The 26539-nt window shown below is 56.7% G+C and overlaps 10 protein-coding genes across 11 annotated transcripts, besides 16 other annotated features; 5 read left to right on the top strand and 5 right to left on the bottom strand.

Moving 5' to 3' along the window:
* Positions 1–232: 232 nt before the first annotated feature.
* Positions 233–681, top strand: EKO05_0002190 (F1F0 ATP synthase subunit e, mitochondrial; the record flags this gene model as incomplete). The annotated part of the gene is made up of 3 exons (XM_038944152.1): positions 233–256; positions 364–550; positions 614–681. The coding sequence occupies 3 exons, from the start codon at positions 233–235 to the stop codon at positions 679–681; spliced, it is 279 nt and encodes a 92-aa protein (XP_038792861.1).
* A 663-nt stretch (positions 682–1344) lies between these two features.
* Positions 1345–1388: a tandem repeat.
* A 127-nt stretch (positions 1389–1515) lies between these two features.
* On the bottom strand, positions 1516–4159 carry EKO05_0002189 (Dynamin GTPase; the record flags this gene model as incomplete). Its single annotated transcript, XM_059635858.1, has 4 exons — positions 1516–1833; positions 1888–3504; positions 3553–3948; positions 4061–4159. 4 exons carry the CDS (start codon positions 4157–4159, stop codon positions 1516–1518), a joined length of 2430 nt encoding a protein of 809 aa, XP_059491841.1.
* A 1222-nt stretch (positions 4160–5381) lies between these two features.
* EKO05_0002188 (uncharacterized protein) lies at positions 5382–6230 on the top strand (the record flags this gene model as incomplete). Its single annotated transcript, XM_059635857.1, has 1 exon — positions 5382–6230. One exon carries the CDS (start codon positions 5382–5384, stop codon positions 6228–6230), a length of 849 nt encoding a protein of 282 aa, XP_059491840.1.
* Positions 6231–6571: 341 nt separating this feature from the next.
* Positions 6572–7400, top strand: EKO05_0002187 (uncharacterized protein; the record flags this gene model as incomplete). The annotated part of the gene is made up of 3 exons (XM_059635856.1): positions 6572–6699; positions 6748–6776; positions 6829–7400. The coding sequence occupies 3 exons, from the start codon at positions 6572–6574 to the stop codon at positions 7398–7400; spliced, it is 729 nt and encodes a 242-aa protein (XP_059491839.1).
* A 471-nt stretch (positions 7401–7871) lies between these two features.
* EKO05_0002186 (uncharacterized protein) lies at positions 7872–8765 on the bottom strand (the record flags this gene model as incomplete). Its single annotated transcript, XM_038947450.1, has 1 exon — positions 7872–8765. One exon carries the CDS (start codon positions 8763–8765, stop codon positions 7872–7874), a length of 894 nt encoding a protein of 297 aa, XP_038792858.1.
* Positions 8766–9825: 1060 nt separating this feature from the next.
* Positions 9826–10686, bottom strand: EKO05_0002185 (uncharacterized protein; the record flags this gene model as incomplete). Its single annotated transcript, XM_038947449.1, has 1 exon — positions 9826–10686. The coding sequence occupies one exon, from the start codon at positions 10684–10686 to the stop codon at positions 9826–9828; it is 861 nt and encodes a 286-aa protein (XP_038792857.1).
* A 238-nt stretch (positions 10687–10924) lies between these two features.
* Positions 10925–10972: a tandem repeat.
* A 210-nt stretch (positions 10973–11182) lies between these two features.
* Positions 11183–11212: a tandem repeat.
* A 217-nt stretch (positions 11213–11429) lies between these two features.
* Positions 11430–11454: a tandem repeat.
* A 905-nt stretch (positions 11455–12359) lies between these two features.
* EKO05_0002184 (uncharacterized protein) lies at positions 12360–14108 on the top strand (the record flags this gene model as incomplete). 2 transcript variants are annotated; one of them, XM_059635855.1, is made up of 2 exons in its annotated part: positions 12360–13974; positions 14080–14108. In XM_059635855.1, 2 exons carry the CDS (start codon positions 12360–12362, stop codon positions 14106–14108), a joined length of 1644 nt encoding a protein of 547 aa, XP_059491838.1. The 2 variants fall into 2 exon arrangements, with proteins under 2 accessions (XP_059491838.1, XP_038792856.1); XM_038947448.2 differs by having other exon boundaries at positions 12360–14108.
* Positions 14109–14126: 18 nt separating this feature from the next.
* Positions 14127–14156: a tandem repeat.
* A 1024-nt stretch (positions 14157–15180) lies between these two features.
* Positions 15181–15233: a tandem repeat.
* A 70-nt stretch (positions 15234–15303) lies between these two features.
* Positions 15304–15333: a tandem repeat.
* Positions 15334–15351: a tandem repeat.
* Positions 15352–15640: 289 nt separating this feature from the next.
* Positions 15641–15673: a tandem repeat.
* A 143-nt stretch (positions 15674–15816) lies between these two features.
* Positions 15817–17688, bottom strand: EKO05_0002183 (uncharacterized protein; the record flags this gene model as incomplete). Its single annotated transcript, XM_038947447.1, has 1 exon — positions 15817–17688. The coding sequence occupies one exon, from the start codon at positions 17686–17688 to the stop codon at positions 15817–15819; it is 1872 nt and encodes a 623-aa protein (XP_038792855.1).
* A 64-nt stretch (positions 17689–17752) lies between these two features.
* Positions 17753–17799: a tandem repeat.
* Positions 17800–17995: 196 nt separating this feature from the next.
* EKO05_0002182 (actin binding protein) lies at positions 17996–20814 on the bottom strand (the record flags this gene model as incomplete). The annotated part of the gene is made up of 5 exons (XM_059635854.1): positions 17996–18082; positions 18134–20140; positions 20192–20266; positions 20318–20430; positions 20610–20814. The coding sequence occupies 5 exons, from the start codon at positions 20812–20814 to the stop codon at positions 17996–17998; spliced, it is 2487 nt and encodes an 828-aa protein (XP_059491837.1).
* A 148-nt stretch (positions 20815–20962) lies between these two features.
* Positions 20963–21167: a tandem repeat.
* A 128-nt stretch (positions 21168–21295) lies between these two features.
* Positions 21296–21317: a tandem repeat.
* Positions 21318–21356: a tandem repeat.
* Positions 21357–21385: a tandem repeat.
* Positions 21386–21557: 172 nt separating this feature from the next.
* Positions 21558–21613: a tandem repeat.
* Positions 21614–21644: 31 nt separating this feature from the next.
* Positions 21645–21685: a tandem repeat.
* A 140-nt stretch (positions 21686–21825) lies between these two features.
* Positions 21826–26488, top strand: EKO05_0002181 (uncharacterized protein; the record flags this gene model as incomplete). Its single annotated transcript, XM_038944089.1, has 3 exons — positions 21826–22449; positions 22495–25131; positions 25187–26488. The coding sequence occupies 3 exons, from the start codon at positions 21826–21828 to the stop codon at positions 26486–26488; spliced, it is 4563 nt and encodes a 1520-aa protein (XP_038792853.1).
* Positions 26489–26539: the final 51 nt, after the last annotated feature.

Below are 26539 nucleotides of genomic sequence, written 5' to 3'. Positions count from 1 at the left end.
CACGCCAAGGGTGGAAGGTGGTCTGTGCCACGGTTGGGAAGCTTGCGATCTTTGCGAAGGACGAGCAGCTCCTCCGCCCAACCTCTTCCTCTTCTATCCGCCCCGACGCCGCCGTCACCGCCCTCTGGACCACGTACACCGGTGCATCTCCCCCCGTCGCCCCGGATCTCCTGCCATTGGACTCTCTCGACCCGCCCCGTCGCAGCCGCAGCCCCTCGCACGACCGCTCACCATGTCCACCTCCGTCGGTGTCAACGTACGCTCTCCCCCGCCGACACTGGCGCCCGCCGGCACGCAGAGCGCGGTCCTTGACTGCCGCCGAGCCCTGGAGACGCAGCGCAGATGCTAACCCCGATGACACAGGTCCTCCGATGGTCCGCCCTGGCCACCGGCCTCTTCTACGGCGCCTACACGCAGCTGTCGATATCCGCGCGCGAGAAGGTCCAGGCCGAGCAGAAGGCCTACAACCACAAGGAGTCGTTGATCAGGCAGGCCAAGCAGGAGTGGGCCAAGACACATCCCCAGGAGCAGCCCAAGCCCTCGTCTGGCGGTACGTCTTTGACTCCCTCTGCACACCAACGATAAGAGCCGCTTGCTGATTCATCCTCCACAGCCAAGGCAGACCCCAAAGACCCCAACGCCGACCTGAACGCAATCCTCGGCATCACAGACGAGAAATGAGCTGCAGCGACGTAGAATGCAAAACGTCCCTTCTTCCCCTTTTCGCATGGACATAATGGCCGCCCGACGGAAGCCAAGCGGCGACATGCCCAAAAGCAGTCGATGGCCGATAGTCGATGGTCTGGTGCGAGTCCTCCACCCCTTGTATTGAGTACCCTCTGTACAGTATAGACGGCGGTTGCTCGCGTTTTCAATACATGCTTTCTTTCACACTACCTGAAGAACGTTCACCCCATATTACTAGAAGGGTGAGAAAAGCGTGAAAAGAGTGATTCGGAGAGTAACCCAAAGAACGCCACCTCACAACTTGATGAGTGGGATGATGAAGTGATTAAACGCTTAAAGAGCGTGAATAAGCATCAGGTCAAAGAGCTGATTCAATGAGCTGGTTCAATGAGCTGATTCGATGAGCTGATCCAGAGAGCTGATTCAAAGACCCCGGGTGGAAGCTGCGCGGTATATTCTATACACAATTCATCTCTCGCCGTGCCAAACAGCAGACAGCGAAAGACCGATCCAACGAGTAGAGTCATCGAAAACGCCCTGTCGTCCAAGCCAACCGCCCCATCCCCGTCCAACCCAAGGTGCAGTAGTTGCTCATTGAAATCCGACAGAAGAGTAGGAAATACGCATACAACAGAACAAGGCCTCGTTCCTCCCATGCCACGTATCCACATATCCACGCATCCACGCATCCACATATCCACAAGTGGCATGCGTGCGTGACCTCTGTACGCCCCGAACAAAAAGAAAAAGAAAAGAAGACAACATTTTGAATCCTACACGTGACGATTATCCATACAGACAACTCGAACCCCCCTCTTCCTCTTCCTCTTACAGCACCTCGCCGACAATCTTGGCCGCCTCCTTGTACGTCTTGAGCAGCTTCTCGCACTTTTCGCGCTCCGCCTTGATCGTGTCGTCTTCGTACAGCAGCTCCTGGAACAGATCCTCCCTGTACAACGAGCTGACCAGCCGGTTCTGCACCCCGTCCTTGGAGTGGTTCACCAGCAGGTGCATAATCGCCTTGGGCACCTGGTCGGCAATCGTTTCCCGCACAATGTTGAAGTACGATGAAATCAGACGGCGGATAAGCTCCGTCTCCAGCGCTTCGCGTTCCGTGAGCGCAGGTGCAGATTCGGGATCCGAGGGCTGTCACATGCGTTAGTTGAAGAGTCATTGCGCAATCTCAGAAAGCAAACTTACGAAGCCGCCTTGGAGTTCCTGTGCTGGGCTACCGGGCTCATCATCGTCGTCCATGTTGAAAGATGGCATCATGGGCGAAGGTGCCTTGGGATCGCCTCTCCTGATGCTCTGCGCAAAGCTGGGCTCAATGTGCTGGCTGACGTGCCGGCTGCCAGGTCGGTTATCTAATGTCAAAGACGAGTTGTGTGCAGCACCGCCTTCTTTGCCGAAGAAATAGTTCAGGAAGCCGTCTCGTGCATTGCCGCCTCCCACCATCGGGGGCGGTGATCGGTTGCGATTGCTGAGTTGACCTGAGATACTGTTGTGAGAGCCGTTCATCAAGCGCCCTACTGCGGGCGACATACTGCGGCTGTTTTGTGCCTGGTGCTTCCTGAGCGGGAGCGCCTTGTCCGCAACCTTGTGCGACTCTTCGCCGTCCTCAGGTGTCTCACCACCGTTGACACCGTTCAGCTCCTTCAGCCTCTTCTGCTCCCGCTTCTTACGCTCTGCGTCTTGCACAGCCTTCTTCTCCCGCGCTTCCTTGTCTGCAATGACGGAAGACATGGCTGCTGCTGCACCAAGGAAGTTGGGGTGGTTTGTGTTAATGTACGCTCGTTGGATGTCAATGAGTGATGCGACATAGTTCGAGCAAGGACCGAGCTGTTCTCTCAGTAGATCAGACACGACCTCGATGAGCTTGCCTTGTAACCTAGGGTATCTGGTCAACTCGGTCGAGCCGCAGGTGTGGCAGATCTTGATGAGCTCCTCGTATACGAGCTCAACACAGCGCTGGCTGGGAATTTCGAGCAACTTGATCTGTGGTTTCACAAGAAGGTCGAAAGCCAGCTCAGGGACGAACAAACTCGGTCGAGGACCCGTAGAGTTGCGGATGGCAGTACGAATGTCAAGGACGGATAGGTTCATCGTAGGGTCAACTTGTTCCAGCGAGTTTCCAAACACAGAGTTGAAAATGTAGTAAATCCTGGCACCACCGCAAAGCTCCTTGGTCGAGATCTCGGTCGAGGTACCATCAATGGAAGAGATGAAGGACGAAGCAAAACGAGTCATGAGTTGCAATATCAGCGAGCCACGATGCTCTTTGCCTGTGAATGCCACATCGCCGTAGCTCGCCAGCTCTTGTTGCGTCTGACCCATCAGAGTATTCAGACGCGCTTTGATGTCGGGTAATCGGTCACGGATGTGAGACATGAGGGTCTGGTTGAGGCTCTTCGCCAGGAACTGAGTACCGCAGCGGTTGGCCATGTTCCTGTATGCCGGGTGGTGCTTGAAGAAGTCTCGTTCAGCTTGCAGAGCATCTGAGAGCGACCTGCCGCTCTGGATATCTGCTTGCGAACGGTTGACAATACCAATGAAACCGAGCTTCAAAGGGTATACTCGCCCGGACAGAATGTCCATGGCGTTTGTTCCGTGATCCATAAGATCCAGCTTGGTGAGAACACCGATGGTTCTCCTGCCCATAGGATCGACATGGCGGGCTAGCTTCAGGGCTTCCGAGTTGACGAGATCGACGTTTGCAGGGGAGACGGCGAGGATGACACTGTTCGGCTTGGCAATGTACTCGGTGATGAGGTTTCGGGTTTGCTTCTCAATGTCTGTTGGCTGATCGCCAATAGGTACCTGCAGCAGTTAGCGTCAAATCATGAGAATAGAGACTCCACCACGCACCTTGGTCAGACCCGGGAGATCAACAAGCGTCAAGCTGAGGACGTGTGGGGAGTACACCTTCAGGTTGATCGGTTGCCTGTTGATGCCCTTGTTGTTTCCTGCTATCCTTGACGTCTCGGCCTCGATCTCGCGCTTGATCTCGCTGAAGTCGTAGAACCTCTTTCCAGGAATGTGCAGAAACTCTCCCCACTCCTGCTGTCCTGCGACGCTTGCCGGTGTGTGGGGTACGTGGACTTCGTCGCCTTCCTCGGCATCCTCGCGTTCGCTCGGGAGGTTGATGAGTTGAAGGATAAGCGGCCGCCGTGTTACGATGCCGCTGCCTCGGGGCAGAAAGTCCCTACCGACAATGTTCTCGAGCACCGACGACTTTCCAGACGACTGCGATCCTACGACAACCTGGGCAAGTCAGCATCGAAATCTTCACGTGCTGGGGCGCGCAGCGGCAGAGGTTTCTCCCGTGGCCTCTACTGCGTCCAGCGCATGTGCCTCGGCGAGAGGGGCAACGTACAATCTGAGGCAGATCGAGGGAGTCATTCCCGATGGTGTTGAAAACAAGGTCCTGGAGCCTGTTGACGATGTTGAGGAGCTCCTCGCCCAGCGACGCCATGACGCTGGTGGACGTGTGCGGAGTGGGTGTCGGCGTTGGTGTTCCTGGTAACTTCGGCCTTCTGCAAGGTAAACAACGGCTTCAGCGCCTTTGCGATGGCTGCAATCGATGCGCAGGGGCGAGAACTCGGTTCCGAGAATGCAGAGATGGCTCGCGCAGAATTGGTACCTGGATGCCTGCAGGATTGGGACTGAGGCTCGTGATGGAATGCAACCCGTCGTCATTCGTGAGGTCGAGACCTTGGAAACTTGCCATGATCACGTGCGACTAGCCGGGTGTGCGTCCCCACATCCAACACTCTATCACTGCCTTCTCCTTAATTTCATGCTTTGTCAACTTTTCCATTTCGCATAAAGGAGTAATCGCAACATCGAGCACGTTCGGCGTATTTAAATTGCTGCAGCGAATGTCATGTCTCGCAGCCACGATGCCAACGAGAGTATGCGCTACCCTCCGCGGCGCGTGCTCAGCAGCGGGTGATACGTCACGCACACCCAGCCAGGCCTCTGTTGGTAACGGGCTCAGGGAATCCTCACCTGAACGGCGTCGCTGGTAGCGCGAATACAATGCTGTCCTCTTCTCCTTGGTTCTGGTCGGGCAGTCGGGTATTATCGGTGAACGGTTGCTGACTCCGAAGTTCAAGTCACCAAAGTTCACCAAGCTGCTTATCTCGTGCTCGGCCCAAACGACTATCAACCTCAGCCTTATCTCACGCTGCACTCGGTCAACAATGGTCAGCAAATTACACTGCGATACCCCGGATTCCACTCCGCAGTCTGCGCCATCGTGCTTTATCTGTTGTCGACAGTCATTGATTGCTTTGATTGGAGCCGCCAGACCTTGCTCGATGCAGCAATTGAAGCTCACTAGAGTACCATGACTACACACAAACCGGGCAGCCGTGAAAGGCAAGCGTCCATGAACAAAGCCAGGGTTCCCATGATCAGCACTGTCCAGCTACAGACTTCCGAAGGAAACCGTTATCAATATGATAAGACCTTAAGGTTGTTATCAGCAAACACCGTCAACAAAGCGGTGGTGTAAGTCTGTGTCTGTGCTCGTTGACGCCTGGGAAGGTACAAAGTCGTCGCAGGTACCTATGATTGCCGACCTTTGTATGCTCTTGCAACTGCTTAACTCTGCAACCCCTTCCACAAACGACCCCTACCACCCTTTGTCTCAACCTAGTTTCCTATTTAGCAACTTAACCCCACATACGCCTATGGCCTCCAAGACCTTCAGTGAGCTACAAGAAGAGGAGTACGTGTCGACCACTGTCGGAACCATCACATGCACCGCGCCCATTCCCTTCGGTGGCGACGAGCAATGGCTTTATTTCCCAGACGATGGTAAATTCGATCTATCGAGGGGATCGGAGAGGAGGATGGTAGTTGAATGCGACAAAGACCGTCACAACCACACCGGATTCATGTTTGACCCTGACAGCGCCGTCCTAATCGTCGTCGACATGCAAAACTACTTCATCCACCCGCAATATCGAGACCACGCCGCTGGATTGGCGGCAATCGAGCCTACTCTGAGAGTCATTGAGCGATGCAGGAAGGAAGGCATCCAGATTGCCTGGCTCAACTGGGGCCTCTCCGAGCATGACCTCAAGAACATGGCGCCGGCCATTCAGCGCGGCTTCCACAAAGCTCTGGGTTGGCATGTTGGATTAGGCGCTCAGCTCCCTGGAAACCAGGGTCGTTGCCTCTTCAAGCGGACGTGGAACTCGGAGCTTTACGAGCCGTTCAAGGCTGTCACTCAGCCTGGTGATCTCTTCTTCGACAAGACACGCATGAGTGGATTGTGGTCTGCAGCTGAGCCTCTCCATGAATACTTGCGCGCTGTCGACAAGAAGACGCTGCTTTTCGCTGGCGTCAACACCGATCAGTGCGTGTTTGGCACTGTGTCTGATGCATACTCTTATGGCTGGGACTGCGTTCTCCTGGATGACTGCACAGGCACAATGACTGGAATGGGCGCTCAGGCGCTTTCTGAGTACAACATTGCTCAAAACATGGGCTTTGTGACTGGCAGTAAGGCATTCTGCGAGGCAGTGACTGTTTGACTATCTGCACTTTAGTTTTTGGCGTTTCTGGGACGGCTGTCTGCCCTTTGCTGTATTTTGCGCACATGCATGCGACTGCGAATACCCTCTCACATAGCATTAACATCATACCACACACGCTTTAAGCTTTTGTTGACGTCCATGTTGGCCCAATCAGTCGTGACTGCCCAAATGGTCAAGATCTGCGAGGTGACCTCAAATGACGACAAGGCGCAGGAGCAACTTCACATCAGGAGCAGCCTCACACGACACCTTCGTTCTCCACACTTTACTGCACATTATCATTGCTGAAAAGTCCCCACTACCATTCAGTTGTTTTCCTCAGCAATTACATGTTCAGCATGCGTGTCCAAGCTTCCATTGGCATCGCGAGCCTGCTACAGCTCTATGGAGCTGTTTGTGCTCTGCCTACTGAACAGCAGCCGCTGCAAGCAAAAAGCTCCCCAGATGTGCAAGCTGTTCAAGCTGCGTAAGTACATAGCACAGCCCTTTCATTGCCAATCGTGACGATGCACAGACTTAGAAAAGCCGAGATCATCCCAACCGGTATACAGCCCCCTTGAAGACCTATCCGAGCTTCTGTCTAATGCATCAGCAGTCATTGATGATTTCCTCCCAAGTTTAACACTTTCAGTATCCTGGAAGAAGGACGAGGCAGAGCTTGGGAATACTATCAAGCCCAAGCATCTCCAGAGCCAGCCGTCCATCACTCTCCACGAGGACATTAGCCCCGAGAGCATCGTGGACACGCACCCAGCCTATGTCATCACGCTTACCGACCCCGACGCTCCATCTCGTGACAACCCTGAATGGAGCGAGATGTGCCATTGGATCGCGACCAACGTTTCCGCGACCACCAAGACCTTCTCCATCCTTCCTCTCCCTGAATTCGGACTTACCAAGCAAGACATTGAGGTCCAGAGTAGCCCTGATGATGTTGTCGAGTACAAGCCTCCCGGCCCGCCGCCCAACACCGGCAAGCACCGTTACGTGTTCCTTGTGTTTGCGCCTAAGAACGGGACGACAGAGCCGCTGCACCTGTCAAAACCTAAGGATCGCCAGCACTGGGGAACAGGCGAGGAGGGTGGTGGTGTGAGGGATTGGGCAGCGACGAACGACCTGGTTCCTGTGGCTGCCAACTTTGTGTATGCGAAGAACAAGAAGCAGTAGAGGTGGTTGTAATAGGCGTTTACCCCTATTCGAGGTGGCAGTGGCACATGTGCCGAGCTTCCCCCACTCTGTCTAGGATACTACTTTTGGCAGTCGAAGCGCACATAGTCTATACTGATACTGTAGTCCGGTCCTTACCGATGCATTGAGATTCTTGGGCTAGAGAAAGCCAATCGTATAATCTCCCTGACTCTGACCATTTATTTCAAGAAGAAGGATAGCTGCAGCACCCGAAACCCTTCAGCGACGCCAGTAAAGCAACATGTCACGCCACAGTTACAAGTATGTGCAACAGAATGGAATACACGTCAAGACATATCATTCATAAGCTATCCAGTCTCAGTCTCCAGCTCCAGCTCAAGGGGTATACAACCTAGACACGAAGGAAAACACACACACACATACAAGTATCATTACGCACAAGAAAAGAACACCGAAACGGCGCCGCCGAGCTACCCACATCTCCCGGACTCAACCGTGCTTGGCATACGTCGGCTGCTTGCTATGCCTCCTCCCGATACAAAACTCAACGACCCACGTCATCACCACGACCAACATGAGCGCCGTAGCAGCCCAAGTGAGAGCCAGGAACTTGCCGCCCCAGTTGGCCTGCAGTCCGATGTCGGCGCCCTTGTCGTTGATGATGTGCGTGGCCTTGACCATGACGGCCGTGACGAGGGCGCTTGCGAGCCCGATGGCGAGGAACGCGAGGGTAGAGAGCAGGAAGTTGACGCATGCGCTCAGGCGGCCGCTGACAAGGACGGCTAGCGCGGCGGCGAAGAGCGCGACGAAGATGAGGGCGATGGCGATGCAGTAGAGGACGAACATGGCAGCCATGAGCGCGTTGAGGGTCTTGATGCCCTTGTCGATGTCCGAGGGCCAGTTGAGGTCGTCGAGCGTCACGTCCAGGCCGGCTGTCTTGTTGAGCGCTTCCTCGAGAATCGCGGTCGGGTCGAACTTGTACATGGCTCGGTTCTTGCTGCACTCGGTCACGTTCTTGCTGATGTCGCTTTGGCTGATGGTTGCGTTGGCGGCTTCGGCAGGTGTGTACTGGCCCTCGCAGTAGTTCAGCATGTGCGCTGAGTAAAAGTCCTCGATGCCGAGCTTGGCGGTTACTTCGCCGATGGCGTCGTTGATGGTGGAGGAGATGGTGTTGGGAATCTCATTCAGAAGGTTGGTAAGAGGGTTCGATGAGTCGGTGCTGCGGCTTTCGTTGAGAAGGGTTTCGCCCAGCATGGACGTGTTGAGTGTGACGAGGTGGTAGTCCTCCATGAAGCCCTTCTTGTGGCCGGCGAAGAGGCACAAGAAGGAGAGGATAAGAGCGGCTGTGCAGCATACCGCTGGGATGAGAGCTGTTGGACGCATGGTTGCAGAGATGGATGAAGGTGGCTTCGAGTGATGGTTGGATGTACGCAGTCAAGTTATCTTTGTATAGTGAGACAACACAAAGAGATGACCTGTTACTTGCAGTACAAAGCGGTAATTGGTGTAGGCAAAAGTCAAAGGAGTCAAAAAAAAAACAAAAACAGGAGCATACGTCAATCTATATGCACACTCACCGTCCATACGACGGCGCTGCGCATTCCAAGCTTGCTTCGTACTTCCATTCTTGTCAGAGCATTCACGTCACCCAAGCCAGGGTTACGAGCTGCACGCCACACGTCGAATCAGTCGACGCAGGACAAGAAACAGGCACTGCCACCCAACCTCAGGATCGTCCAAACTTCGTGTTTGTATTGGCCGAGACTGGTCATCAATGCACACCGACCGTGTCGACGTGGAAGGCGCTTTGACGGGAACTACGTCACTAGCTTGGGGGCTTGCGCAGGGCTCCCAGCCTGTTGTTGGAGCCGCGCAGGGGTCTTGAACAAAACGCATCTGGCCGAGCACAACCGAAAGGACCAGATTGATTGGTCTGCAAGGAATCAATGACCACAATAACGGTTGGAAAAGGGATTCTGGGCGCAGTGGACTTTCGAGATGCGGCAGGTTGGCGCGACTGTGCCACATAGAAAAGATGGGGTCGCACAGCCGCTGCGTACGAAGCGAGGTACGTGGGCATACGCGACCATTGTGGGACGGGAGTCGAAAATAGAACCGTTGAACGATGCCGTTTAGTTATAACTGCATATTCGAAGTCTTCATAGGTGTTCACTGCTGCAGCTGTCAGCAGAAGATCTCACAACAAAGCACATTGTTCAGGCGGCCCAAGGGAGGTTTTTTTGGGGGGGAAGATACACATAATGTGTACATGAGTCTATTGTATCTCAGCCTTCGTCTAGTCATAAGGTCTCGTCTATCATAATTGACCATAATCGCATGGTCATCGTAAACGGAGCATCCCGTGCCCTCGTATGCTTTTGAGTGGTGTCTAATAGTGTTTCGATCAAAGTGTAGGGGTACTCAGTGTGTGTTGCGCCTGTTCTTACGATGGCGTCTTCTTGGTCTTGCTCGTAGGACCTGTCGAGGGTGACTTGGACTTGCCCACCGCGTCCTTGAAGGGCGAGTATGGTGCAGCAACCGAGTGTGGTGGAGCACGATGTCCGTTTGCGAGCTTTGGGGGCTCGCTGGAGCCTGGCCACTTCTTCTGCTCTTCATGCATCTTGTTGAGAGGCTCGCCAACGATGTGGTATTTCGCCCATTCAATAGGAGGGCATCGGACTACGTTTTGAGGTTGAGGGACGGCCGGGAACTTGGGTGCTACTCTGGAGTCTACGTTCGCGGAGTCCTTGCGGCCCGCTCCCGACTGTTGGCCAGCGGTTGTGTCGTCGTCGTTGTCGCTGTCGCTCTCGGCTACGTCTGCAAGGCCAGCGAGCGTGGGCGTAAGAACGTCGCTGTGCGCTCGTGCTGCTTGTGCTTTTTGCTGTTGCAAAGAGAGCATGAAGCCATGCGGATCTTGGACCGCGGCGTGCTTGAGCTCCTCCAGCGCCTTCAGGTCGCGCTTGCTCTTCTCTCGCTGCAGTTGCAGAAGCGATATCGCCGAGCGTAGCGCAATCGCGTCTGGATTCTCACTTTCTGAGATGGGGACCGAGGGAGGCTGCTGTCTGAAGGCCGTGGGTGCAGGCGCAGAGGCAGGCGCAGATGGGGGTGGGGGTGCATTGCGGGGCCGGGATTCGGAGCGCTCAATGGGAGCTAGCTGGGCGGCCGTAGCGGTGGGTGTGATGGGTGAAACGGGCGGGCGGTCTGAGGTGGGCGACTCTGAACGCTTTTGGGAGGCTCCCGAGGTCGACGAGGCGTCGCTCGAGGAAGCCGGCCGCAGATTGGTATCGACCAGCAGCGCAGGCATGGCGGTGAGGGTGAGGACGTCTCGAGGCGGCGAGGCGACGGCGACGAGCGATCGGCCCGGCCACGAGGCTGGAGGGGCGGCGAAGGCGCGGAACAGGGCGCGCTGGGGCCTGAGAGCCGCGGGCAGTGCGCGAGATCAGAACGGCACTGATGGCGGCGATGGCGGCGATGGCGGCGATAGGGCGCTGCTCAAAGGTGCACCTCGGTTCTCGCTGCCATGCTCGAGCGCGGGTGCGTGGTGGAGGACCTGGAGGACCTGGAGGACCTGGAGGGCCTGGAGGGCCTGGGGCTGCTACGGCGAGAAAGTCGCCGCGCCTGCACTCCGTTGGTTGGGGATAGGCTGTGTGGGCGCCTGGGCAGTGCGGGAAAAAGAAAGTCGCCCGTGGCTTGCGTCGCTGTCGTTGGGGTCCTTGGGCCCGTACCGCGGAGCACGCGGAACGACTCGTCACTCTACCAGTACCTCGTCTACCTCGTCTACCTCGTCAGCCCTGTCCACGTCGTGTATCGTGTATCGTGTATCGTGTATCTCGTCAATCTGAACACGGGCCAGTGCACGGATCGTAGACCCCGAAACTCCCATTGCAGCACGTCGCTATCGCCAGCCACAATCCTCACTCCTCAGCCATCAATCATCGCCAGTGATAGGCCGACGGCTATGCCCTTCTGACTGTCGTACAGGCGCTGCGGCCATGTGTTCTCCGAACCTGCCTGTTCCGGAAGTGACCCTCACCAACAAACTACTGTCAACGACAACGACAACGACAACGACGCCCTGGCTGACAGTGGCTGCACCCAATGCCACTCATGTGCACGAGTCTGGCTGTCTGGCATGCCAGCTCTGCGACAAAAGCCGTAGTGGCACACTGTGGTCAGACATGCAGGCGAGCAAATCACCGCACGTGACAGCACCCTCTTGGTAGACACGCGCCGTTTCTGGTAGCAAACGACCACACTACTGCGCATAGTGGGACTCTAACGCACACAACGGGCAATCCAGCAACACTCGCAGGGCTGATCAGGCCATGTTCGACACGCTTGTCGGTACGCTTGAGTCAGCTTGCTCCCACAGGGCGTTGGCAATGCCGTACATTGCCGTACATGTCACTGCTGAAGCTGCCGTCTAGAAGCCCCGGACACGGTCGAGCGAGCATGGAACACGCTGCTTTCCAGCGAGCTCCAGCCGCGGCAGGGCAGCCACAACAGTCTTTCCATGAAAACGCACGCTGCTCGTCACCAATGATCGTTGCGGGCTGGCCATCGCCGCGTGGCAGAATGCTGAACCCGCTCGCTTGCTGTCGAGGAAAGTTCGTCCAGCTCGCCAGCGTCCGCAGTAGCGCAAGGGTACTAGAACAGGGACCATTCTCGCGTGTGGGTCGCTCTTGCTTTCGGACGGCCTGTCCGTCATTTGCGCTTCGCACGTGTGGCACGAGCACCCTCGTGTATTTACTCTCCTGCTGCCCCAACCTGTGAGCGTCTGCTGGCTGTCCACAAATGCCGTCCCCACCATTGCCTCGCCATCGTACGCTCAGCTAGCCGCTTGATCGCGCTGCACGAAATGTGCTGTAGCCTACACGCTATCAGCCAATCAACTCGCTACTCTGTGCGGCACCGATCTTCGCTGCTGAACGCTAACCCTTTGCCTGACCGAGATCACCACGGTCACTGCATCGAGTCATGGCGCCAGCTACAAACTTAACACCGCAACCCCCGCCGGCGCGCATACCAAAGCTCAGGTATAGGATTCCACTGCCAGCAGATCAAATCCCGCTTTCCTTGCACACTTCCCAGGACTCGGCGCAGACTTCGCAGCACACAACACATTCTCCACTGCACCGGCGCGTTTCGACTGCGAGTTCAGACACCCCCTCTTCACCCTACCGCCCATCTTTCGAGACCACAGCAAGCACCGCGTCGTCCAGCCTGGCTTCCACACTATCCAGTCACTCGAGTTCCAATGACTCCAAAACATCCAAGAAGAAGAAAAAGAGCAATTCAGTCTTTGGCTTCCTATCCCTGAAGGAGCCTTCCCAAGTCGCCCTCGAGCAGTTCGCTGAGCAGCAGCGCAAGCAAGGCAATGGCAAGGGCACAACTTCACCCTCGAATGCCTCCATCATGACCAGCGCCACATTTGCGAGCAAGAAGCTGCCAGCAGATGTGCCCAAAGTGAACTCCAAGTGGGATGGCATTCCAGATGCCGTCAAGAAGCGGCAGTCCACGTCAACTACGACCGCCAGGACAAGCAAAGACACCAAACGAACGTCGGGAACGTCGTTTGGCTCACAAGGCTCTCAGCTCTCAGCATTGCCATGGAACACCTCAGCCTTCTCTGTCATGACGGACGAGTCTCGTGGTCCACCCAACTCAATCACGTCTGTACCTGCGGGGACCAATGCCGACATCTACCACAACGGACACTACATTCCCTCGTCGCCGTCCGAAAATTCGCTTCCTGAACCATCCCATTACTTCCCGAGAGAGCCGATGGCATCTGGTGCTTTGCCTGGACCATCTTCCGCAACTTCCACCGAGACTGAGGCTGGTCCTCTGCCTGAGAGTTTATATTCAACAACCAAGCCTGAAATCGCGCCACATGATCTCGAGAGCCTCAGATCTGCGTCAACGGCACCATCGACAGGTTCGGTGGACACGATCGTGCGAGAAACAGCTGATGTCATCTTCAGAAAGATGAACGATCGGCCTCAACAGCAGAGCTTTTGGGGTGGAGATGCGCCAGCAGTCCAGTCACCTGGGGGATCTGAATCGAGAGTACCCGAGTCTCATGATTTCTTGTTTGAAATACTACCCAACGCCCAATCGCAGAAGAACGAATCTCTGATTACGTCTCCGTCTGGCCCTCATACTGCATCGGCCACTCGCTACACAGCACCACCTGCATGTTACGTCCCCTCGACTACTCACGACAAAACGTCACCTGTCCCTCATTACTCTCCTTCACGACCCGTGCACAACTTTAGTCGGCCTATGCCACCGCCTTCGTCCACAAAATTCTTCCAGCCGGCGCCCCTAGCACCTTCATCCTTGCGGTCAAAAGCTATGAGCTCGGGCCTTCCGACCCTATACGAAAACTCTATTGCGAGCACCGAGTCCTTGGAGACGATTCGGGACGACGGCGACACGCGATCAATTGCGCCATCTTTCACGCCGTCTTCAATAGCACCATCTGAACTATCGGAGCACTGGCATCAATCTTCTCGTGATCGCCTTGGTCTTGGTGGGCAGATGCGCAAGAGCGATGTGCTGCCATGGAAGATGGCGGAAGATAGTCTAGGTAAGCCTAAGTCTCAGAAACATCGATTTTCTATGATGATGAAGGGCGCACTGAGGTCATAAGGTTCCCTTGGTGGCTGAACCGTGACTAACTCCATGTACATAGCAGCTTGCGACAGCCAGCAGCCATCCTAGTCGGTCACTTTTATTTTTGTTCAGCGTTCAGCGTTCAGCGTTCAGCGTCTCCAGCTTCTTGCTTCGAGCGACAGTCGCCACCGTTCACGTATAGATACCCCAGTCACAGGTTTACAATGCCCATATCACTCGTTTCATCACATCTACAATTCCCGAAAATGCAAACTATGTATATGACAACGACACTGTCGTCGCCGAAGATACCACAAGCAACACGTCATGCATATGCTTCCAACGATGCCAACGCAGTCGACTGCACACTGCCCTCACAGCAATAGGGAGAAAGGAGCAACGACGTTAGTCAGTCGTGTTCTGCATGTACACTAAACCTAGTCGTGTTGCGATAAATACGCGCCGTCCACCAACAGTAACGCACCAAACTCCACAAGACTTAATCTCCGCCAGACCTCCCCTTTCGATTCGTCCACGCGGCTCACCCAACAGCAGCAGCAGGTGTGTTCGCGAGGTTGCTACAGGCAAGTGGGAACGAATTGAGTTTGGGAAGTCTGCGCTGAACCTTATTCCTCACGACACGTACCCGTCTTTGGCTCAAGGGCCTGGGCAGCACCGGTTACGCAGAACGGAGGGGATTTCCGCATCTCCTACACTAACCCATACTTTCTGTAGCGGTAGGCCAATGAGCGCTTGCATACTGCCTAGCTTTACACGAGGGCGTGTGAGGACGATGGATGATTCGAGGTCTTTCATGAAATTGCATGTGTTTATTGTGCACAATGTAACCACGATGAACTCAATCCCCCATCAACACAACCCAGAGCTCGATGACCTTTTCCACAACGCGTGCGTTGGATTCGCGCCCTGGCAGCTGAACGAATCAACCCTGCACCGACCGCCACAGTATGGCCAGAAACGACGCACTCGGCTGCGGTGTGGCAGTACTGCCATCTCAGCACGTAGACGTCCGCGCGCCGTATCGTACCGCCACCTTCTTAGCTGTGTTGGCCTTTGCACTTGCTACAAAGCCAGGCCAAGGGAGCCTCGCGGGAAGGGCGGCCGTGGATGGGTTTCGCTGGACTGGTGGATGTGGTGGTGCCTGCTGTAGGGTAGTTAGGGTAGGTAAGGGTAGGTAAGGTAGGTAGGTAGGTAGGTAGGTAGGTAGGTAGGGCGAGGCAAAGTAGGCAAAAGCCATAGATAAAGGGAGGGCAAAGGTTTCGACGTCGGTTTCGCCTACTCTTCCTCCTCCTCCTCCTCCTCCTCCTTCCTCTTCTTCTTCTTCTTCTTCGTGTTTACGCTGCACGCCTGTTGTCTGTAGTGGCGTGGTGCCAGCTTGGAGCCGGAGATTACAAGTATCGTGCGTGTTCTTTGCTCTCGAAAAGGAAGTGGGTGGAGACGCTGTAGCGATACCATCGGTTCGAGATGCTGTGGTTGATGAGGTTTGTGATTTTGGGGGGGTTGAAATGTAGTGGTTATGTTTATTGAAGGAATTCCATAGTGTGGGGTGGGGTGTGGTGTCTGACCGAGTGAGTGGGCCTGAGCTAGCTCATGTGAATGTTTGCATGGGAAACGAGGGGAGGTAGGTAGATAGCTAGGTAGATAGATAGATACAAAGGACGTTCTGAGTACATGCACCACAGCGAGCGAGCGAGTGAGATGTGGAAGTTCACCAGAAAACATCATCGCGCTCGATTTGCCCTGCTAGACTAGACGACTTCTACATGGAGATGAACATGGAGGGTCCGTCTCGCTTTCAGTCTCGCTCTTCTCCTCGGCGGCGGAAAAGCAATTGACCACGCTCAAACCCGCCCATCGAGTCCGAGAGCACCACCTCTTCAAACTCGCTGTCAGAGCCCCCCTCGCTCCCAGACAGCTCTAGCGTATCCGCACTCGCATACCCAGCCTCGTCAGAATCCCCAGTCTCGAAGCCCTCGTCTGCAAAACCCGCACTCTCCCACTGCGGATACCGCGTCGCTTCGGCGTCTGTGAATTGCAGCCACGCCAGCTCGCGGCTCAGGTCGGCAGAGTGCTGTTTCTCGCTGCGCAGCGCCTCGGCCAGCGCTTTGTAGCGGCGCGCCATCACGCCATCGTGTGCGACAATGGCACACAGGAGTCGCGTTTTGCGGCCCAGCGCGTGCGAGAGCTGGGCTTGCTTGGTGGTGGCTGCTTGGTGGAGGTGCTCGAGTTGGCTGCTGAGCTGTGCTTGGTCGTGGGAAGAGGCTGTGGAGAGGCGGTCGAGGGCTTTTTCCTGGTCGGAGAGCTCGCTGCGCAGCATGGTGACTTCGTGCAGCGCCGTTTGCAGCTTCTCCTCGGTGGTGGAGAGTTCTTCGCGGAGGCCTTCGGCGTTCCAGAGCGCGTTGTCGAGTTTGGTTTGCGTGATTGTGACGGCTTCGGCGTTTGTGGCGCTGATGCGCTGGACGTAGGCTGTCATGTCTTTCAGGGTGAGGTTGGAGAGTGCGATGCGATTGTGCGAGGCCTGGAGTTCGTAGAGTTGCTCCTTGAGACGCTCGTTTTCGCAAGACTTGTCCGAATCGTGCAGGGCATGCATCGTCTTGATCCAGTTCTCGTTCTCTCTCTGGATTTCTTCACTCAACCGCTGCGTGTCCTCTTTGTCGTTCGTTAGGATCTCGTTGGTGATGCTCAGCTCCTGAACCTTCTTCTTCAATGTCTTAATCTGCTCTGCTTGGATTTTGTTCACGGCGCCCGTTTTGCGGAAATCGTGTGCGAATTTCCTGATGCGCATGCGAATAGCATCAACGTCCTTGTGTGCAGCGGCCAGGTCTACGCGTTGCCCTTCTACCTTCTGTGCGATGAGAATCTTCATGCCTTGCATTTCCTCGCTCTTATCGTCGAGCTCCATGAGTGTGTCTTCGAGTTCAGCCTTCAGTGCAGCGATTTCAGCATTCTTCATTTCGAGCAAGGACGTTTCCAAAGTGGGTGATATTTGGAGCCAGTCTGCTCTGCTGGCAAATCCGATGAAGAAGGGGCGAGCCTGGAAGCGAAAGAAGACTCTGAAGGGGAACCAGGAGGGAGTGGCGAAGGTGTGTGATTCGACATCGTGGGGGCTCTTGACATCGAAAGACCCGACCATTTTTGTCTCGACATCTGAAGAAGATCTCGTAGATTTGATGGGGATTGCCAAGCCCCTCTTCTCGAGGTGTTCCTTGACAAAAGCCGGCAGGACGGCATTGCCGTCTTCGTCGAAAACAGGAGGCCAGGCGGCCTTGACGGCAGCGTCGACAACAGCCGGATCCATAGTCTTGACGTCCCAAGCCCGAAGAGTTTTGGCCCAGGTGATGACAGAGTCCATGGCCGACATCATGTCTGGGGTGTAGAATAGGACCAAGAATACAAACACAGCCCAGAAGATCCCCACCACCCAGGCTTCCTGGCTTGGGTTGTTTGCGGTGGCTGACGACGTGATGTTCTGAGCAGAGTTCCGCACAGCGCAGGAGTGGGCAAGGAAGATCTTGCGAGCATTGCTTATGTAGTGAGGGTTTTTGACGTGGTTGGCGATGGGCTTCCACGCATCCTGACCGAATTCGGTGGAACATCTAGTCATGTAATGCTTCCATGATGCGGGAACCAGCATGCAGGCAGCCTTTGTAGCGTTGAAGTAAGCCATGTTTGCAGGTGATGTGATGCGTGGTGAGTAACGTCGCAGTAGTTGTGTTCTGGGTTGTGGTGGAAGATGAGCCTGAGAAGTTTGAGAAAGAGTGAAGGAGTGAGAGCGAGAAATTTATATGAGATGCGTGTTGCGTGCAGGATTTTTGCATGCGAACCAAGTTTTGAATTATTTCGAGGGTCAGCTTATGGCCTTTGAAATATTGGATTGGTGGTTAGGCAATACTGCAACTTTCCCCCCCATGGTAGGGTCCAATCATACCAACATGCACCGGATTACGCTGATTGCCTGTGCTTTCTTATTCTTCTTACTCGTCGAGCTGGACATAGTTGGCCGGGAACAGACCCGATGCGCCATTGAAGTTTCCGAGCCACCAATCCTCATCGGGGAACTCCTGTGGTTTGGTTAGTCTGTAATCTGTTTCTAGTGGACGTGAGTGACTTACGACTCCTGTAATCGTGGCGCCCTCCGGGAAGCTAAGCTCGTTGTCCTCGGCAGCATCGTAGTCGTAAATCGCTGTAGCGGTGGGACCAGCACTATGAGCGGGCTGTGGGGCGGCAGCAGGAGGCTCGACCTCCTGAGGAGCAGACGGATGCGAGGGCAGCGGAGGTGCGGCGCCTGCATCGTCGTCGCCTTCAACAAGCTCGACATAGTTCGCAGGGAAGAGACCACGCTCGCCCTGGGAGTTGGTGCCCATCCACCAGTCCTCATCTACCATATCGATATCACTAACGTGGTCGCCCTCACGAAGCTCGACCTCGTTGTCTTCGGCCTTCTCGTAGTCGTAGAGAATGACAGCACGCTTACCAGCACCGGCGCCAGCACCGCTGTCCTCCTGTGCAGAGGAACCCAAAGCTGCACCAGCGGCGGCGCCAACCACTGCAGCAGCTCCAAAAGTGCCGGCGGCGACGGCAACACCTGCGCTACGAGCAGGATCCTTTGCCTCGACCTTTGGCTCTGGGGAAACATCGCGGGCTTGCGAAGCAGCCTGTGCAAGCGAGCGGTTGGGCATAGCGGGGGGCTGCTCCTCTGCAGGCGAAAGCGGTTCGGGCTCCCTTCCACGAGCTACAGGCATAGCGATGCGCACTGGAGAGCCTGAAGGCTCAGGAGACGGGCTGCGCGCCTGGCGCGGCGGCGAAGGAAGTCGCTGGTGCTGCGTTGCTGGCACATCGTCCTCGTCCTCGGATTCGGGCTCCTTGGGACGGCTGGGCAGACCAGGCATCGGGACACCGCGTGCGCCTGCGTTCGGCTTGCTGGCGTTGTCCAGAACGGGCGGGCTGGGGGCCTGGGGCTCAGCAGATCGAGATGTAGGAGCGCCCATGGGCGCAGCACCAGCAAAACGGTCCTTGAGAGAGCCTACACCACCAGCGGACGGCGAAGCAGGTTCCTCCTGTTCCTGAGGCGCGTCACCGGTACGCTGTTCGCTGAGGTTGCTGGCTGACTGGCCTGTGCGAGTGGTCTGGACGGGTGCCCACGATTTGCCTGCATAGCCGCTCTTCCATCCACCCCCTCCGCTTTGTTGGGGCTGCATGGGCGTTGTCGCAGCGGGCGTGTTGACGTTTTCACCGCGAGCAGCCTTCTTCTCTGCCCAGATCTGTGCTGGGGTCTTGCCTCCCTCATCGGCAAAGGTCTTGCTGGCAGCACCGATTGGCGCAGACGCAGCAGGCCTGGGTGCAGAGAAACCGCCTGGTGCAGGTGCCTTTGTGCCGGTGAAGGCGCTTGCTCCAGCGAACTTGTTTGCGACCTTTGGCTTCGGCAGGCTGGTGAGCCGCTCAGGTTGGCTGCTGAAAGCCGAAGAGCGCTCTGCAAGCGACTTGGGCCGTTCCTCGTCGTCGTCATTGGTGTTGGATGCGCCCGTTGCTGCGGGCGACGGACCCGAGGAGGCCGGTGCACCTGCAGCCTTTGCACGGATGGCCGCAATGTCCACCTTTCCGACCGGCTCGTATGCGCCCTTGACTACGGTGGGTCGGTCGTCCTTTTGCTCCTTTGCCTGGGCTCGGATAGCGGCGATGTCGACCTTGCCGATTGGCTGATATGCGCCCCTGACCACCTCTGGCCGGTCATTCTGCGAGTGCGAGGGCGTGGAGCGGGTGGACTCGTCCCTTCCCTTGGAAAGCTCGGCCATGTTGACCTTGGTGGGCTTGTATGCAGAGCCCACCTTCTCGAGCTGCGAGCGGGTGACCTCTGGAGCATCGGCACCCCAGCCATCTGCATCCTCATCGCGCCTTGGCGCAGGTGCTCTTGCGCGTCCGAGTGGGTTGAATGCGGTGCTGCCACCTCGGACGGATGTGGGCGTGAAGACGGGCTTCTTGGAGGCCACAGGAGGCGGGCCGCCCGAGGGTATGTCTGCACCGCCCGAGTACTTTGCGCCCGAGGCATCAGAAACCTTCTGGATGATGCGTTCAGGGGTCAGGTCGGCGTCGGAGCGAGCGGTGACTTGGACGTGGTAGCCCTGTGTCTGATTAGCGTAGCTTCGTAGCCATGCTGGGGGGGGCCAGCGCACGTGGAGGAGCTTGGAAACGACACCGAGGTGGCTGCCAAAGTAGCCCTTTGTCCGCTCTGGGACGCCTTCACCGCACTGCAGCCGTGGTTAGTAGGCGGACTGGCGCCAAGGATGGACCAAGCATACCCAGGCAATCAGGACGTTCTTAGGCAACGACGAGTTGGGGTCCTTGACCTTGACGAAGGCGAACTGGATGCGGCCGTCGGAGAACTCGTCCACCAGGTCGAGCAATTCACCCTCTGGACTCGTCAGCATATGCGCGCAGCAGCAGTCGAAGACGCGTGGGCCATGTCAGCATGGCGGCGTGCTGAGGCGTGCGTTGGGCGGGGAGCGCACATGCAGCTCCGTGACGACGGCCCAAGGTGTGGAGAGGCAGGGTGAGGGGCCATTGAGGGCGCAGCTATCGAACGGAACCTACCTCCGGTGCTCTGGACCTTGAGGACGCTCTCTTTCCCTCCATCGTGCTGGAATGCGCTGACAAGCGGGGCAGCGACGGCGAAGACGGCCCATTGACCGTATGTGGGGGAGCTTGCCTGGGGGCCGGAGGGCGGCGCGGTGTTGATGACATTCTGGTAGCTGCGGGTGATGTTGGGCCCGTTTGTGGACGTGTTGAGCGAGGCCATGGTGTGGGTTGCGTGGCTGTGGAGCTATGCGGTGCGGCGGGAGGAGGGGGGGGGGAAGAGGAGGGAGGCAGTCGAGAGCGGGACAGGCGGTAGTGCTCTCGCTGTGTGCGCAGTGTGGGCTGCTGCTCGTATGGGCGTGAGGGGATGCGTATGGGTATGGGTATGGGAATGGGAGTGGGTATGGGTATGGGAATGGGAGTGGGTATGGGTATGGGAATGGGAGTGGGTATGGGTATGGGAATGGGAGTGGGTATGGGTATGGGAATGGGAGTGGGTATGCGTATGGGAATGGGAGTGGGTATGCGTATGCGTATGGGAGTGGGTATGCGTATGCGTATGGGAATGGGTATGGGCACGCGTGTGTGAATGGCGGGTATGTACAATCGACGGTGCACGCACGGCACAGCCTCTGTCTGGCAGTTGCTTGTCATTCGTCATCCCTCATCCGTCATCCGGAGACTCGGCGGACAGACTCCCTTCCCCAGGCCAGCCAAGGCCCAGCTCGCCCGCGCCCTCGCCCTCGCCCACGCCCACGCCCACGCTTGCCAGGCCAGCTCAGGCAAGCCCAGGCAGCTGCTCGCCTCACTTGCTGGTTGGCTGCACGCCCTCGACCGCCGCATCTGGATTCTGACCTGACCACCTCGAGCGTCGCAAACGCCGTGAGCACTCCACGACCTCTCCATCTCCCGCCTGCAGGGCGCGCTGCAGCCCCTCGAGCCCCCAAGGACGCCTCCCAACACGCTGTCGGTCGTCGGTCGTCGGTCGTCGGTCGCCGGTCGCCGGTCATCGGTCGTTGGTCTGTCTGGTTGTGCAGCCAACTCAACTGTTGACCTCACCTTGTCCTCACCTTGACCTCGCCTTGACCTCGCCTTGACCGTGACTTCACCTTGGCTTCACCGCGGCGCATACACCCCCAACGCTGGACATCCCTGCCCATTCCATCTCCACCCATCAACACATGTGTGCAGCCCGTTGCGCATCGGCGGTGAAGCTCCTGTGGGCCGCGCTGCCATGTACGAGCGCGAGTCGAGTGTAGCTTCCTCGGTCGACTTCTACGAGCCCGAGGGCACGCTGAATGCGCCCATCGCCCAGATGCAGACCGACGCTCCCGTCGCAAAGCGCAAGGCTGAAGACGCCTCTTCGGCCGTAGACAAGAAGCGCAGGCTAGATGCACACGTCTCTCCTTCCCTCTCAACCAGCTTAGGACTCTGTGCCGGGCTGCCACCGGCTGTGTGGCAGCACATCTTTTCCTTCTGTTCGCTTGCAGACCTTGGTCGGTTGATTCAAGTCAACCGACCCTTTCGTTCCTATCTCTCAGACGTGTCCAACGTCTCTCTGTCCAAACCAGAGCATGGTTGTCTGCATCTCCTAAAGTCCGAAGCTCTGTGGGCCTCTGCCCGCAACGCCTTCAACTCAAATGCCCCCAAACCCCTCCCAGGCCTCACCGAGCTGCACATGTGGCAGCTCGTGTGGTCCAAGAGGTGTCAGTTCTGTAACAAGCTCGATTCCTCCGTCTCCCTCCCTGGCTCTGCTGAGAAGCTGTGGCAGCAAGGCCCAGGTGAAGCTGGCGTCCGCACCATCTGGCCATTTGCCATCAGAGCATGCGGTCCTTGTCTGATGCAGCAATGCCAGACCGTGAGTTGCAAGCGCACCATCCTCCTCAGTCGCTGACTCTTCCAGGACGCAAGTCTTCTCTTCTCAGCCGCCTCCGCACTCAGACCCGCGCTCCCTTTTGCGCCCATTACCACCGACCACCACTACCTTCCCGCGTACGCTCTGCAGTCGGCCACAATACCTGCCAACGTGGAGATTGGCAAATACTACTACAGAAAGCACGTCCAAGACATCGTCCAGGAGCTGAACGGCGCACTCGCTCTAGGTCCGTCTGCGGCCGAGGAATGGTCAAAGGGCCTCGAAGCCAGAGGGAGGCAGCGCATGAAAGCAGCCGAGACCTGGGAGCGCTGGTGTGTCAAATACAAGGACACGAAGCGTGCGGCGTCGGCTGCCCGCTCACCTGCCGCCGCATCACGTAAGCTGTCGAAATCCCCAAAGCGCCAACCCCTTTCTCCCGTCATTCATGCACCCGTTCCAGCGAGTAAGTACTCTTCAACTGTTCCGAAGGCTGCCATGCATGGCGGACGTGTCCGACGTTTCACAATAACCCCTCCGATGCCCAACCTAACAGCTGCAGCACCATCCACCCACTACGTACATCAAAGGCCCCCAACCATCCCTCCCAATGTCTTCACCCCGCAGCCCATGCTCACGGGGAGTGCACAGCCAAACCAGCAGAGGAACCTCCATGATGCCAATGAGGCCAAGGCAAACCGGAAAACGGACATTGAGCGTCGGTGCCAGCAAATGAACCCACCCATTGCTCCAAACATATTGCGCCACATGGATGCTTTCAAGGCAGCTATCCAGATATCCCAGCCAATGACCGACTATGCATGGAGCGTCTTGCAGCCTCGCCTAATCGCTAACTTGCCTGCTGCCCAACAAGCCGAAGCCGACCACGTGTCTCGTGTAGCCTTGCTTCCAACAAAAACCACAGACCGTCGCCACCAGGATGCTAACTCCAAGGAGGCAAAGGAGGCCATGGACCGGGAATGGGAAGATTCCCAGCGGCCCATCCGCGACAGGCTGAGTAGCATTGCCGACGACTTCATCCATCGGGATTGGGATCACGGGAAAGCGCTCACGTACGAAAATAGTCCCAAGTTTGCAGCCGACCTTCTCATCTACGTACGACGAACGTACTACGAAACAATCAACGGACCGACAGCTGCGCTGCAGGCGTCACAGAAAAGGGAGCCTCCTGATCATAAGCCACATCTGGTGCTGGAGAATATGAAATGGGTGTATGACAACAAACTCAAGCCTCTAACAGAACAGTACCGGCGAGAGTTGTTCCTCTGCCACGGCAACGACTGCGAAAGCAACACCCGACTCTATGGGTTTGAAGGTGTCGTGCAGCATTATGGAGCCAAGCACACTACCACGTTCAGTAGCGGCAACATTGTCGTCGCATGGAGAGAAGCCGAATGGCCAGAGGAGACACCCTTCCATCCGGACCCTATTTCAGTAAAGTACGCGCCCCAAGCGTCGTCTAATGCAGCAGCTTATGGCGGGTTCATGGGTGGCTTCTCCCGTGCAGGAACATCCACCCCTCACATGCCAACTCACATGCCCCAAGCGAGTCCAGGCCCTTACCAGTACTCTGGCTACAACGGCCCTTTTGCCCCGCCACAGGTATCGTATGACTACTCTCAGGTCTATGGTGTCCCAGCAGAGGGACATGCATACCAATCCATGGGTCCTCCAGGTTATGGTCCTCACCCGGGTCACCCTTCATACATGCCATCCCCCGCTATGATCAACTCCGCTGTGGCCCCACCTCCTGCTGTACCTGCACCAAACTACGGCATCGCCGATCCCGTATCGAATGGTAGCGAGGACCCCAGTCACAGCACAGCCTCGTTCGACAAGGAAGTAAGTACCATCATTGGGATGGCCCAAGACATGTGGAAACAGACCTCCGGGATCAAGGATTTGCCCAACAGCCTTCGGATCTATGTCTTGTTGCATCGCGTCGTTTCAAAGTTCCACGTCGCGTTCAACTATGAGCCAAATCTGAACCACTTCATTGGTGCGCTCTCCAACCATGAGATATCGAAAGCGCTAAAGAACGCGCCGGGCCTGTGTTGTAAGGCTTGTCAGCTCCAGTCTGCACAGCACCTTACCGGAGCCTACTACTCAAAGCCCGAGGAAAGGAGGACATATACTGTTTTGACTTTGTTTTCGCACTTTCGGTCCCAGCACCTGGTCGCCGTTCCTTCTGGCATTGGTTACGGACAAGCTTCTACCACGCTGGACTGGAAAGAGGACATGATCGAACTCCCCAGCGAGCGCTTCATCTCAGGGCTCATTCACGCTCCGGGTATGGATGACGAGAAACTCCTCATGATCGCGACCACTTTCCCGAGCTTGTTTCCCCTGCCCCTGCCGACGATCGGCAAGATTGAAGATGATGGACTGACCTCACCTGCTTCCTCTGGACCAGCCAAAGACGCCCTCCGTGCAAGTGGTACTCCAGGCATTGCACTAGACAAGTCAGGCCCATCAACCATTGGGGCGTCACGTACCGAGTCACCCCGGCTCTCTAAGCCCGCGGAAGACGAGTACGGCCCCGAGAGACCAGCCACTGCCACCGATCGAGCCAACCAAGCCCCAAGCCTTGGGGACAGGAAGCGTTCCCATCGCGATAGCCCCCCGCTCGAGCGAGGAGAGCGCTACTATGGCGAGCCAAGATACTACGTAAGTAACCTGCAGTTGTGCCTCGATGAGACATGCGTTGACGGAATATAATCAGTCCAAAGACCAACCAGAGGATGGTTACCCTCGTTCTAGAGAATTTCTGGAGTATGTCCCGACCCCTCGGGTATTTCACGCAGGTCCCGCTTACGACGAATACTCTGGACGTCGTACTGGCTTCCGGGAGACCGAGCGCTTCTATGGCCCGCCAGCAGAGGAAATCGTCTATGCAAGCCATGGCCGACAGTACAATTCTCATGTACGTCAGGTCAGGTATGCTGAGGAGGATGGCCAACGTCATGGACACCACTACCCGACTGAAGCACGACCACGGGAGGCCAGTGGGCCTCGTGGGCAATCAGCTGCGGACCGCTTCCTGGAAGAGTTCGTCCCTGAGCAGCCCCCTGCGAGCGAAGGGGAACCTCCGCCCCCACGGCCAGACTCGAAGCCTTCTGTTTCTGCACACGAAGACGATGATTCTCGTTATACACCTCCGCCACCAAATCCGCCCCCTCCAAGTGAGCCTGAGAGCCAATATCGCCCACTTACCGTGCCGCAGCCGGCCCCATCGATCGTCTCGAATGGTTCTGGATATCAGGTTCCTCCCAACGGCCGCCACAACCCTACACCCGACTCAGTGGGTGCTCCACGTCAACCCATGCCTCAGCGCCGTAGAGACCGCCCGCATGAGCACCGAACGCCGTCCCGTTATTACCGCTACATGAGCATCCCAGCCCGTGACGATCCCTACGGTCGTGCACCAAGCATCACCCGTTCTCAACGGAGCAGATATGAAGAACAGCGGCGCCGCATCGATGAAGCAGAAACACCCCAGCCCACTACCGAACGGGATCGCGCACATGGGCCCACCTACTCGCGGGACCACAGCGTCGGCCATGCGTCTCCCGAAGAAAGCTTCTACCCACCTGTTCGCCCACCTCCGCGCGGTTACGTTTCCGTCCAGGATCGTGCGCACCACATCTCACCGCCTCGTTATCATCGATATGACGAACCTCGTGGACCGCCACCACCAATTTACTACGATGAATACGGTCAGCCCGAGTATGAAATCGTCAGATTTCGCGGCGATTATCATCAACCACGTCCATACATGGCAGACTATCGCCAGCCCGGCCCCGCTCGTTATGAGCCGTACCACGAGCCGTATGTGTATGAGCGGCCCCCTCCCCAAAGATACAACAGCCGTCCGGACGATTATGTCTACTACGAGGATAGACAGAGAGAGAGGCCGCTACCAGGGCGACCGGCGCACGAACCCGAGGCTGAGCCTCTCGAGCCTCCACCAGTAGGCATCAAGGTGGAGGTTGCTACGCCGGCGCCGATGCCCGAAGGTTTATGAGTGTCATTCCATCTGTGTTTCCGTCTAGCATTGATCATTTCTGCATGTTAA

The sequence above is a fragment of the Ascochyta rabiei genome, chromosome 3 (assembly GCF_004011695.2).
Source record: "Ascochyta rabiei chromosome 3, complete sequence".
Taxonomy (NCBI): domain Eukaryota; kingdom Fungi; phylum Ascomycota; class Dothideomycetes; order Pleosporales; family Didymellaceae; genus Ascochyta; species Ascochyta rabiei.
This window is presented reverse-complemented; position numbering and strand designations above follow the sequence as displayed.